Here is a 14,059-nt window from a genome sequence, read left to right as displayed (position 1 = left end):
GCGCAACTCCTCCCCCTTCTGTCATGAGGTTGACTGGGCGAATCTACCGCTGTGATGCGGCGACTATACTGCTGCGCCGCGCTGCCCGTGAGTGAACGGGAGGACGCACTGGGACAAGCCTGTCCACTTTGAAGGAATTTACCCGAAATTCGGGTAAATTTTTTCGAGTCATTTTTAGGGAAATGAAATAATTTCGGGGTAATTTCCCGGACCAGTGATCCTTCCCCGACTGCGCCCGTGTGACTGCCGCCCCAACTACGCACGTGCGAATACCGGGCCCACCGCACGCGCGGGGAGACGCGAAGGGACCCAATCAGCCCCGCGGGGGGGAAAAAACGTGCCTGTGTATTTACGACCGTCCGCGCCTGCGCAGTTGAGGGAGGCCCATCAGCCGCGTCACAATTGTAAATGGCGGCAGTGACGCGGTCGGGACGCCAACTCACCGCGCGTGCGCAGTGGGCCCGGTATCCGCGCGTGTACAGTTGGGGCGGCTGTCACACATGCTCAGCTGGGGAAGGCTCACCCGGGCCGGGAAATACCATCAAATTCCAGGGAATTTGGAATTCTATTTCAGGAATGTTTTTGTTTACTTGTGGAAGCACTGCACTGGGACGCGGTAACTCTGGCGCTGTGCGGCGGCGCCTGTACCGCTGCGCCGACGTGCCCGTGAGTGACGCAGAGGGACGCGGCTACTTACTTGGGGCCAGGTGCCGCTTCCTCGGTCTGCGTGGTGGCGGACGACAGGCTCGGCTCGGCGCCCTCTGACGCGGTGGCGCCCTCGTCGGTCGCGCCCTCCGCTGGTGGGTCCGGCGCCAGGGCGGCCGTGGCTGCCGGCGGCTCCGTGCCAGACGTCTCCATGGCCTCCCCGGCAGCCGGAGGAGCGGTGGGAAGCACCGGCTCTGCCGCTGGGCTGGTGGTGTCCGCGGGGCCCGGCGCTGCCTCCTGAGTGCCGCCGTTGCCGTGGCCCTGGCAAAGGTGTGACAGAATGGACGGGCATTACTTGCAGCACACATGCATTAACGATCGGCACATAATGCTGGATTAACTCAGTGGTACAGGCAGCATATCTGGGGAGAAGGAATGACACTGCCTTCTGGACTTCCAGAAGGCTTTCGACAAGGTCCCACATAAGAGATTAGTTTACAAACTTAAAGCACACGGCATTGGGGGTTCAGTATTGATGTGGATAGAGAACTGGCTGGCAAACAGGAAGCAAAGAGTAGGAGTAAACGGGTCCTTTTCACAATGGCAGGCAGTGACTAGTGGGGTACCGCAAGGCTCAGTGCTGGGACCCCAGCTATTTACAATATATATTAATGATCTGGATGAGGGAATTGAGGGCAATATCTCCAAGTTTGCGGATGACACGAAGCTGGGGGGCAGTGTTAGCTGTGAGGAGGATGCTAGGAGACTGCAAGGTGACTTGGATAGGCTGGGTGAGTGGGAAAATGTTTGGCAGATGCAGTATAATGTGGATAAATGTGAGGTTATCCATTTTGGTGGCAAAAACAGGAAAGCAGACTATTATCTAAATGGTGGCCGACTAGGAAAAGGGGAGATGCAGCGAGACCTGGGTGTCATGGTACACCAGTCATTGAAAGTGGGCATGCAGGTGCAGCAGGCAGTGAAGAAAGCGAATGGTATGTTAGCTTTCATAGCAAAAGGATTTGAGTATAGGAGCAGGGAGGTTCTACTGCAGTTGTACAGGGTCTTGGTGAGACCACACCTGGAGTATTGCGTACAGTTTTGGTCTCCAAATCTGAGGAAGGACATTATTGCCATGAGGGAGTGCAGAGAAGGTTCACCAGACTGATTCCTGGGATGTCAGGACTGTCTTATGAAGAAAGACTGGATAGACTTGGTTTATACTCTCTAGAATTTAGGAGATTGAGAGGGGATCTTATAGAAACTTACAAAATTCTTAAGGGGTTGGACAGGCTAGATGCAGGAAGATTGCTCCCGATGTTGGGGAAGTCCAGGACAAGGGGTCACAGCTTAAGGATAAGGGGGAAATCCTTTAAAACCGAGATGAGAAGAACTTTTTTCACACAGAGAGTGGTGAATCTCTGGAACTCTCTGCCACAGAGGGTAGTCGAGGCCAGTTCATTGGCTATATTTAAGAGGGAGTTAGATGTGGCCCTTGTGGCTAAGGGGATCAGAGGGTATGGAGAGAAGGCAGGTATGGGATACTGAGTTGGATGATCAGCCATGATCATATTGAATGGCGGTGCAGGCTCGAAGGGCCGAATGGCCTACTCCTGCACCTAATTTCTATGTTTCTATGTTTCTATGCCTGTTCCGCTGAGTTACTCCAGCATTTTCTGTCTATCTTCGATTCAAACCAGCATCTGCAGTTCCTTCCAGCACAATATATTTCTCGATTAGTTTAGTTTAGAGATACAGCGCGGAAACAGGCCCTTCGGCCCACCAGGTCCGCGCCGACCAGCGATCCCCGCACACATTAACACCAAGCCAATCAACCTACAAACCTGCACGTCTTTGGAGTGTGGGAGGAAACAGGAGATCTCAGAGAAAACCCACGCAGGTCACGGGGAGAACGTGCAAACTCCGTACAGACAGCACCCGTAGTCAGGATCAAACCTGGGACTCCAGCGCTGCATTCGCTGTAAAGCAGCAACTCCACTGCTGTGCCACCGTAGGGAGAAGGCAGGAGAATGGGGTTAGGAGGGAGAGATAGATCAGCCATGATTGAATGGCGGAGTAGACCTGATGGGCCGAATGGCCTAATTCAGTTCCTATCACTAACGGCCATATTGAAGTGGTCAATACATGATTATTGCTGACTCATGAAGAAGGGCCTTGACCCGAAACGCCACCCAAAAAGTGTTTCCTCGCATCCGTTCTAAATGGCTTACCCATTAGTCTTAAACTGTGTGGCCCCTGGTTCTGGACTCCCCCAACATCGGGAACATGTTTCCTGCCTCTAGCGTGTCCAAACCCTTAACAATCTTATATGTTTCAATGAGATCTCCTCTCATCCTTCTAAATTCCAGTGTACACGAGTCCAGTTGTTTCATTCTATCCCGGGAATCAACCATGTAAACCTACGCTGCACTCCCTCAATAGCAAGAATGTCCTTCCTCAAATTAGGGGACCGAAACTGCACACAATTCTCCAGGTGTGGTCTCACTAGGGCTCTGCACAACTGCAGAAGGACCTCTTTGCTCCTATACTCGATTCCTCTTGTTATAAAGGCCAACATGCCATTTGCTTTCTTCACTGCCTGCTGTACCTGCATGCTTACTTTCATTGACTGATGAACAAGGACCCCCAAATCCCGTTGTACTTCCCCTTTTCCCAACTTGTCGCCATTTAGATAGTAATCTGTCTTCCTGTTTTTGCTACCAAAGTGGATAACCTCACATTTATCCACATTAAACTTCATCTGCCATGCATCTGCCCACTCCCCCAACCTGTCCAAGTTACCCTGCATTCTCATAGCAAAAGTTTGTATTTCCTCAACTTTGCTTTGGTTACAATGTGCCGAAGTGTCTACAATTCTTGAGACAGAATCTTGGTCCTCACCTCCAGCCTGTTCAAGATGCCCTGGATGTCCCTCAGCATGTGCTGGGCCAGCACCAGTCGAACACGTGGCTCACTCTGCGGAAACAAAGACAAATGTCGTTAGTAATAATGTTCAAGTTCATAGGTCCCAGGAGCAGAATTAGGCCATTCGGACCATCTACTCCGCCATTCAATGGTGGCTGATCTATCTTTCCCCCACAATCCCTTCTCCCCACAACCCCTGACACACGCACTGATCAAGAATCTGTTAATCTCTGCCTTAAAAATATCCGCTGACTTGGCCTCTACAGCCGACTGTGGCAAAGAATTCCACAGATTCACCGCCCTCTGGCTAAAGACATTTCTCCTCATCTCCTTCCTTAAGCCCCTGTCCCACTTTCCTGAGTCACTCACGAATTCTCCCGAGTTTTCCCCTTGCTTCAAACTCGGAGAATGTCCGTAGATGTTTCGTAGCGGACAGCAGTAGGAACTCGGGGCAACAGGTAAGTCGGGACGTTTTTTCAACATGTTGAAAAAATGTCCGCAAGTTAGAAAAATAGCCCCGAGTCCCTACGAATGGCCATTACTGTAATTCTCTGAGTTCGAATCAAGGGGAAAACTCGGGAGAGTTTGTGGTAACTCGGGAAGGTACGACAGGGCCTTAAATCTCTTCCTTAAAAATATCCACTGACTTGGCCTCCACAGCCGTCTGTGGCAAAGAATTCCACAGATTCACCACCCTCTGACTAAAGAAATTCCTCCTCATCTCCTTCCTAAAGGTACGTCCTTTAATTCTGAGGCTGTGGCCTCTGGTCCTAGACTCTCCCACTAGTGGAAACATCATCCCCACAACCACTCTATCCAGTCTGAAGAAGGGTCTCGACCCAAAACGTCACCCATTCTTTCTCTCCAGAGATGCTGCCTGTCCCGCTGAGTTACTCCAGCATTCTGTGTCCACACTCTATCCAGGACAAGCACAGAGACAAACAAAGTACTACATCAGGTAGGTTATGATCCTGGATCGATTACGTTTAGCATCAGGACCCTTCTTCAGACTTTCTTCTAAGCATTGTTAACGCACCTTGAGAAAGGAGATGAGGAGGAATTTCTTTAGTCAGCGGGTGGTGAATCTGAGGAATTCATTGCCACAGACGGCTGTGGAGGCCATATCATTGGGTATTGCTAGGTTCTCGATTAGTAATGGGGCTGTCCCACTGTACGAGCTAATTCAAGAGTTCTCCCGAGTTTCCCCCGATTCGAACTCGGAGAATTACGGTAATAGCCGCTCGTAGGTACTCGGGGCTCTTGTGGCCATTTTTCAACATGTTACAAAAATCTTCACGAGTCTTCACAAGCTTACCGCGTTCCCCGAGTAACTGCCGTTAGCGTTACGAGCCCCTAAGAGACGTCCCGAGCTCCGACGTACCCACAACGTACATTCTACGTACTTAACACGAGTTTGATTTTTTTTAACCTCGGGAGAGCTCTTGAATTAGCTCGTACAGTGGGACAGCCCCTTAATCGTGTGAGAGGCTACAAGGAAAAGTTTAGTTTGTAGTCACCTGTACCGAGGTACAGCGTAAAGCTTTTTGTCGCCTGCTATCCAGTTTGAGTCGCTGCCTCAAAAAAGCTGCATCATCAAAGACCCACACCATCCTGGCCACACACTCATATCCCCGCTGCCTTCAGGTAGAAGGTACAGGAGTCTGAAATCTGCAACATCCAGGTTCAGGAATAGCTACTTCCCCACAGCCATCAGACTGTTAAACTCAACTCAAACAAAAATCTGGACTTTAATAGCCTATTGTACTTTATCTGTTTATTTATGTGTATATATATATATAAATTCAATGGAGACATTGATCTGTTCTGTATTTATTTATGCCTGCAATATTCTGTTGTGTTGCAGCAAGCAAGAATTTCATTGTCCTATCTGGGACACATGACAATAAACTCTCTTGAACGTGAAAGATTATATATGATTACAATCGAGCCGTCCACAGTGTACAGATACAGGATAAAGGAAATAACCGAAGCAAGGCTCTGACCCGAAACGTCACCCATCCTTTTTCTCCAGTGATGCTCCAGAGATCTCTGGAGAACATGGATAGGTGACAATTCGGATTAGGATCCTTCTTCAGTGTGTCCCGACCCAAAACGCCACCTGTCCATATTCTCCAAAACATAGACACACAGTGCCGGAGTAACTCAGCGGATTAGGCAACATCTCTGGGGAAAAAGGAGGGGTGCCGTTTTGGGTATGAACCCTTCTTTGGCTGTTTCCTGCAGAGTTACTCCAGCATTATGCGTCTTTTTTAGGTAAACTGGCCTCTGCAGTTCCTTGTTTCTTCACAGTCTTCTAGACCAGTGGTTCTCAACCTTTTTGGCACGTATGTACCTTTGTTAGGTTCCTAAACATGGGCTCAATATGTTATTTGTGTCCCCTTCATGACCCCTGGCAAAGCCCCAAACGACCCACATAGGGTAGCGTTGTTGAGGGGCTGTCTGAGGCCTCGAGTACACGGAGACAACCCTCGAGCATGAAGGAGAGTTACGAAACCTCCTACGATATGAAAGTGAATTAGGTAAATATTAAAGTTTTTTTTAATGCTTTATCTGATGGGATAAATGATAGGCTTCAGTCAGTCAGTCAATTTTATGTGTATAGCACATATAAAAACAACTCACGTTGACCAAAGTGCTTCACATCAGTGCAGGTACGAATGTGCTACATACAGCGGTAGACAGACCTAACAATACATACATAAACTGTTTACAGCGCCCCCTCAGAGGGGCTCAAAAACGCTAGTGAGTAGAAATAGGTTTTAAGTCTGGACTTAGAGTCGATGGAGGGGGCAGTTCTGATGAGGAGAGGGATGTTATTCCACAGTTTAGAAACATAGAAAATAGGTGCAGGATTAGCCATTCGGCCCATCGAGCCAGCACCGCCATTCAATATGATCATGGCTGATCATAAAAAAAACAGGTAGTAGTTTTGGTCAGGGGTGGGGAACCTGCGGCCTTCTAGTCCATTAAGTGCAGCCTTTTGAATGAATCCAAATTTTGTAGAACAAATCCTTTCCAGGACAAGTTCCAGGACAAGGGGTCACAGTTTAAGGATAAAGGGGAAATCCTTTAGGACCGAGATGAGAAAAACATTTTTCACACAGAGAGTGGTGAATCTCTGCCACAGAAGGTAGTTGAGGCCAGTTCATTGGCTATATTTAAGAGGGAGTTAGATGTGGCCCTTGAGGCTAAAGGGATCAGGGAGTATGGAGAGAAGGCAGGTACGGGATACTGAGTTGGATCATCAGCCATGATCATATTGAATGGCGGTGCAGGCTCGAAGGGCCGAACGGCCTCTACTCCTGCACCTATTTTCTATGTTTCTATGTTTTATTTTTATTAATATGTTTTTGCTCATCTTTTATTATTTTTATTTTAATCTTAAAATGAACGTATTTAAAATACCAAAGAGTAAAAGAAGATTCAACAAAATAATCCTCCCCGACTGACGGCCACAATTAAAACATTAGTAAGTCAGGAGGGCTATTTTAACAAAATAATGTACATTTTGAAGTATATCTAATTGAAGTTTCTTGGGTGCTGCCTTATTAGATAACAGCTAACTTAATGCGGCCTTACAACATGAAAAGGTTCCCCACCCCTGGTTAAGGTGCTGCAACATTTTAAAATCTCAAAAGGTTGTAACATTCCCACATAGGGGGTCACGCCCCCCGGGTTAAGTGAGAGCGCATCATCATTTGCAGAGGTAACAAGCTTGACAACCACTGCCCAAGACCGAACGTTTAAACAAGTTATTCAGCAACCTAGTATTCGACTTTTAAAAGGACCCCTGATGAGGAAAGACCGGTGTCCATGCAGTACTTTGGAGGTGTCTCTGAGCACTTTGTAGCCAAAGGCAAACGGTTTATACTGACGCTGGCGCAGCAGACAGTGTGATACAGAACTTGCGCCCGGTCACACCAGGGTGAAATGTACGCAGCAACCTGTGACGAGGGACTCACTTTTGGCAAGAAACAGAGAAGAACACCCTGTTTTTCTTCAGAATGTAACCTTCCCCTTCCACCCAAGTGAGCAGGGCTGTGGAAGCGGAGTCGTCGAGTCGGTATCGGAGCAATTTTGGTGCCGCTTGAGGACTCCGACCTCAACATAAATTTCAGAGACGACGTAAGTCGGAAAAAAAAACATTTTTTAAACAAACCCCACACTTTATTTCCAATAAAAAAAATATTTATTTCTATGGAATTTCAATGTTGTCATAGTGCTATATGTAATTTCTTTTTTCCTATTAGCATGATGAATTATGGGGTTTTCCCCCCCCAAGAGTAATAAATTTAAAAAAGCCACAATAGCACAGCTACAACCATTATAGACAATAGACAATAGGTGCAGGAGTAGGCCATTCGGCCCTTCGAGCCAGCACCGCCATTCATTGTGATCATGGCTGATCATCCCCAATCAGTACCCCGTTCCTGCCTTCTCCCCACATCCCCTGACTCCGCTATCCTGAAGAGCCCTGTCTAGCTCTCTCTTGAAAGCATCCAGAGAATTGCCCTCCACTGCCCTCCGAGTGAAGGGTCTTCACCGACTAGCAATTCCCCTTTACCTTCGCACTATCCCACACGCTCGGGACAGTTTACGATTTTACTGATGCCAATATAACCGGCGGCACGGTGGCGAGGCACTGCCTCACAGCGCCAGAGATCCAGGTTTAATCTTGACTATGGTGTTTGTCTCCATGTTCTCCCCGTGATCTGCGTGGGGTTTTCTGAGATCTTCGCTTTCCTCCGACCCTCCAGAGACGTACAGGTTTGCAAGTTAATTGGCAGTACAAATGTAAAATTGTCCCTGGTGATTGAGGGACAGCTTTAATGTGTGGGGAACCGCTGCACGGTGTGGACTCGGTGGGCAAAGGGAATTACCATCCGGAGCCCGGGATCCCTCGCTGGGGATCACCGAAGAGCTCCGACCACCGGCCTGCGGCCTATGACGCCCTGAAGCCGCGGCCTCCGGTAGGAAAGTGCCGATTTGGGACCTCCAAGTTCGACAGTCCCGACGTCTGAGTTTGGATCACCCCGATGAGAGGGCCAGTACATCGGGCCATCCGTAGTGGCGACTACGTAGGGTTCATGGCCCTGACCACGGGTGGACAAAGGAGGAGGACTGAATGAACTTTGTTGCTGTCCACCACAGTGAAGAATACTGTGGTGGATGTTTGTGTTAAATTCTATTGTGTATTGTGTGTTCTTTTTAAGTGTATCGCTGCTGGCAAATTCATATCACTGCACCTCTGGGTGCATGTGACGAATAAAATTGACTCTGACTTTGTTTCCCCGCTGTATCTCTGAACTAAGCCCACAAAGCTGAAAAAGCATGAAACAAGGTACAAATGAAATAGGTCTGAACTGCCACAAGAGTGACGACAGCACACAAAGCAATTCCATCGATCGACCCACTTCACGATTCAGGATATACGGGACACAACACAACCAATTCCCAACGGGGAAGACTTTTTGAGGCATTCCAGCTTCCAGCCTCTCTCAGTATTCCACAACTCCCAACTGCATCTTTCTCAATCCAAAGGAGGTCGGGCCACATTCAGATGAAGCGCGACTCAAGGGGCTGTCCCACTTACACAACCTTTACAGGCGACTGCCGGCACCCGTCATAGGTCGCCAAAATTTTCAACACGTTTCAGCGGCGACCAGAAAGACGCTACGACTCTTTGGAGACCTCTCATGACCATAGGAGACCTCTCATGACCATACAGACGATCCCTGGTGATGTCCCGGGTGACCTCTCACAACCACGCAGCCTGTATGGTCGTGAGAGGTCTGCTATGGTCGTGAGAGGTCTCCAAGGAGTCGTAGTGTCTCTCCGGTCGCCGCTGAACTTTCAACATGTAAAAATTTCGGCAACCTATCACAGGTGCCGGCAGTCGCCTGTAAAGGTTGCGTTAAAGGGCCTGTCCCACTTAGGAGACCTAAACAGCAACCTCTGGTGACCTTGCCCGCCACCCAAGGTTTCCATGAGGTCACCGGAGGTTTTGGTCACTCTCCCTAATGGTGGAAAGTGGTTTCCGCGTGGTCGAGGCTTCATCTAGGTAGCTGCTATTTTCTCATCATGATTAAAACCGGCCTCGACTAAAAATAGGTTGCCGTTTTAAAAATCGATCATTTTTTAGTCGCAGGTCTAGTGGAAGCCGGTTTTCTTCATTGTCGAGGAAGGTTTTCAACATATGCGTGGGAGGTGGTAGGAGGTTGCAGGTCACCTCCACCTTGATTTGTTTTTGGGTGGCGGGCAAGGTCACCAGAGGTTGCTGTTTAGGTCTCCTAAGTGGGACAGGCCCTTAAGTGGGACAGGTCCTTCAGCATAAAGTCTCCAGATAAGCACACCCCCGATAAAAAAAAAGCACAAAGTGCTGGAGTAACTCATCGGTCGGGCAGCATCCCTGGAGAACACATTTGTGCCAGGTTTCAGGTCGGAACGCTTTTCCAGGCTTGCTGCCTGACCCGCCGAGTTACTCCAGCACTTTGTGCCTTATGTTTTATTTTTATAAACCGGCATCTGCAGTTCCTTCTTTCAACATACATAACATTGACCATGCGGGTCAACTACAACTACAGCTACTCAAGAAGATAGGAGCATAGTCGGAGAAGTCCAGAGGAGGTTTACGGGAATGATCCTGGCGGTGATTTGGTTTGTGCTCGCCTGACCTCGCTGGAGTTTAGAAGGATGAGTGGTAACCTCATTGAAATTTGGGGAAGGACATCCTTGTGATTGAGGCCGTGCAGCATAGGTTCACGAGATTGATCCCTGGGATGGCGGGACTGTCATATGAGGAAAGATTGAAAAGACTAGGCTTGTATTCACTGGAGTTTAGAAGGATGAGGGGGCGCTCTTATAGAAACATATAAAATTATAAAAGGACTGAACAAGCTAGATGCAGGAAAAATGTTCCCAGTGTTGGGCGAGTCCAGAACCAGGGGCCACAGTCTTAGAATAAAGGGGAGGCCATTTAAAACTGAGGTGAGAAAAAACTTTTTCACCCAGAGAGTTGTGAATTTGTGGAATTACCTGCCACAGAGGGCAGTGGAGGCCAAGTCACTGGATGGATTTAAGAGAGAGTTAGATAGAGCTCTAGTGGCTGGTGGAATCAAGGGATATGGGGAGAAGGCAGGCACGGGTTATTGATTGGGGACGATCAGCCATGATCGCAATGATTGGCGGTGCTGGCTCGAAGGGCCGAATGGCCTCCTCCTGCACCTATTGTCTATGTTTCTATGTCGTGGGTGTCCCCAGGGGGCATGTCGCCAGCGGGTCGTGAGAGGTCGCCAGGGGTCACCAGTATGGTCATGAGTGGCCTCCTAGTCACCCAAAGAGTAATAGCGTCTTTCTGGTCGCCGCTGAATTTTCAACATGTTGAAGATTTTCGGTGACCTATGACGTCGCCGAAAAGGTCGCGTAAGTGGGACAGCCCCTTAAGGGCGTCAAGGGTTACGGAGAGATGTCAGAAGGATGGGGTTGAGAGGGATAGTCAGATCAGCCACGATTGAATGGCGGAGCAAACTGGACGGGCCGAATGGACTAATTCTGCCCCCAGGTCTTGTGGTCTTCAAGGTTAGAATGGGTGAGCAAGATGGAAGAGGGGGAGTGGGGGGGGGGGGCAAATAGATGGATGGAAAGTAAAAAAGGAGAGAAAGTGAGGTTACCTGGATGGGACTCTGCTCCACATTGATGTGCATATCCACCGAAGATCCGTCACCCTTTCGGAGTGTGAGGGGAGGGAAGGGGAGAAAGCACCAATCGTCAAATAAATAGATGCTCCCAGTGTCACGTGACAGATGCTACACCTGCCCCTTGTACCTCCTCCCTCGACTCTGTCCGGGGACCCCGACAACCCTTTCAGGCGAGGCAGAGGTTCGCTTGCACCAACCTCATCTACTGTATCCGTCGTTCAAGGTGTGGACTCCTGTACATTGGCGGGACCAACACGCAGAATGGGCGATCGTTTCGCTGAACACCTTCCCCCAGTCCGCCTGGACCTGTCTGATCTCCCGGTTTGCCAAGCACCTCAATTCCCCTTCCCGTTCCCACACTGAACTGACAATCTTGGGCCTCCTCCGCTGCCAGAGTGAGGCCAGCCGTAAATTGGATGAACAGCACCTCATATTTCGCTTGGGCAGCTCACACCCCAGCGGTACGAATATTAACTTCTCCAGCTTCATGTAACCCTCTCATCCCCTCTCTCATCGTCCTTCCCTAGTTGTCGTACTAGTCCAATATCACCCTGGTGAGTTTCATTGTCATTAACTAATTTTCACCTAGCCCACAGCTAACAAGCTATCTATCGCAGGCGCTGCCTCAAAAAGGCTGGCAGCATCATCAAGGACCCACACCGTCCTGGCCACACACTCATCTCCCCGCTGCCTTCAGGTAGAAGGTACAGGAGCCTGAAATCTGTTACATCCAGGTTCAGGAATAGCTGCTTCCCCACAGCCATCAGGCTATTAAACTCGCCATCAAACTAACTCTGAACTGTAACAGCCTATTGCACTTTATCTGTTTATTTATGTATATATATGGTCTATGCTATATAAACACACTGAACTGTTCTGTATTATGTTTACATATTGTGTTGTGCTGCAGCAAGCAAGAATTTCATTGTCCTATCTGGGACACATGACAATAAACTCTCTTGACTGGACTTGACTTGACTTGGCCCGTTTCCTTTATCTTTGTTACTTTTTTGCATATCTTTCATTCATTTGTTCTATATCTCTCCACATCGCCATCAATATATCTCTCGTTTCCCTCTCCCGACTCTCAGTTTGAAGAAGGGTCTCGACCCGAAACGTCACCCATCCTTTTTCTCCAGAGATGCTGCCTGACCCGCTGAGTTGCTCCAGCTTTTTGTGTCTATCTTCGGTTCCCTCCCCCACCCTAGTCGTATTAGCCACAAAGTGGTCCTGTTGCGTCCCATTGTCTACAACTCATTTTCACCTAACCCCTTCATCATCGTTAGTTTATTCCATATCTTTCATTTATTTGTTCTATATCACCATGCATCTCTTTCCCGACTCTCAGTCTGAAGAAGGGTCTCGATCGGAAACGTCACCTATTCCATTTCTCCAGCGACCCGCTGAGTTACTCCAGCTTTTTGCGTCAATCTACCCACCTGCTATCTTTGACCCCCTGTGCAACAGGCTGTGACACAAGATGTTTAAGAAAGAACTGCAGATGCTGGTAAAATTGACAGCAGACACAAAATGCTGGAGTAACTCAGCGGGACAGGCAGCATCTCTGGAGAGAAGGAATGGGCGACTCACAACTCTCTGTGAAAAAAAGATTTTCCTCATCTCCGTTTTAAATGGCTTACTCCTTATTCTTAAACTGTGTGGCCCCCTGGTTCTGGACTCCCCCAACATCGGGAACATGTTTCCTGCCTCTAGCGTGTCCAAACCCTTAATGATCTTATATGTTTCAATAAGATACCCTCTCATCCTTCTAAACTCCAGAGTATACAAGCCCAGCCGCTCCATTCTCTCAGCATATGACAGTCCCGCCATCCCGGGAATTAACCTGGTGAACCTACGCTGCACTCCCTCATCTTTCTAAATTCCAGTGTGTACAAGCCCAGCCGCTCCATGCCTGATAGACGGTGGCAAGATGCCTGATGCACTTAAACGTGGCTCCTTATGGAAACAGAGAGCAAGCTCAGATCCTCCTCAGACCCTTGGCTTGTACCTTCAAGCCGCCTCCAGGCAGAGGGACAAACTCCAGCATCAATGAATCAAGTGCACACCTCCAGTCAAGCAGGGTTACCCTTTAACAGGAATGATCAAGACACAGACCTCTGGCTCGAGTATCAAAGTACTCTTACTGCTGTGCGGCACGGTGGCACAGCAGTACAGTTGCTGCCTTGCAGCGCCAGAGACCCGGGTTCCAGCCCGACTACGGGTGCTGTCTGTATAGAGTTTGTACATTCTCCTCGTGACGGTGTGGGTTTTCTCCGGGTGCTCCGGTTTCCTCCCACACTCCAAATACGTGCAGGTTTGTAGGTTAATTGGCTTTGGTAAAAATTGTAAATGATCCCTAGTGTATGTAGGATAGCGTTAGTATGTAGGCTGTTTTCACGTTGTATCTCCAAACTAAACTAAGTTGAGAGGTCATGTTACTGTTGCATAAGATATTAGTCAGGGCACATTTAGAGTATTGGATGTTGGAGACACTCTTGGATTGAACATGGGTCACTGGCGCTGTCAGGCGTGTGTGCGTGTGTGAGAGTGATTTCCTACGTCAAGACTATTTTACATGGATGGCACCAGGCGCAATGAACTACAGGATCATTCGCAATAAATTGTAAGCAATTTTGCACACATCTTTGGCTCCGACTGCAGTGCACAGCCACTTAGCTGTAGAACATGTTTAAGAAGGAATTGCAGATGCTGGAAAATCGAAGGTAGACAAAAATGCTGGAGAAACTCAGCAGGTGAGGCAGCATCTATGG

The 14,059-nt window shown here is 48.7% G+C and overlaps 1 protein-coding gene across 4 annotated transcripts in view; it reads right to left on the bottom strand.

Moving 5' to 3' along the window:
- Positions 1-678: 678 nt before the first annotated feature.
- The window catches only part of bag6 (BAG cochaperone 6), a 57,826-nt gene continuing 44,445 nt past the window's right edge, over positions 679-14,059 (bottom strand). For 3 of the 4 annotated variants that reach the window (XM_033016281.1, XM_033016279.1, XM_033016278.1), the window contains 3 exons: positions 11,262-11,315; positions 3,547-3,621; positions 679-966 (listed from right to left, as the gene is read on the bottom strand). In XM_033016281.1, coding sequence (XP_032872172.1) covers positions 694-966; positions 3,547-3,621; positions 11,262-11,315 — 402 coding nt within the window. In that variant the 3' untranslated portion in view covers positions 679-693. The remainder of the gene's footprint in view (positions 967-3,546; positions 3,622-11,261; positions 11,316-14,059) is intronic. The other variant, XM_033016282.1, reaches the window with a different exon arrangement.

The sequence above is a fragment of the Amblyraja radiata genome, unplaced genomic scaffold (genome assembly GCF_010909765.2).
Source record: "Amblyraja radiata isolate CabotCenter1 unplaced genomic scaffold, sAmbRad1.1.pri S36, whole genome shotgun sequence".
NCBI classification, from domain to species: Eukaryota; Metazoa; Chordata; class Chondrichthyes; order Rajiformes; family Rajidae; genus Amblyraja; species Amblyraja radiata.
Note: the sequence above shows the minus strand (reverse complement) of the source record. Positions and strands in the feature narration are given on the sequence as shown.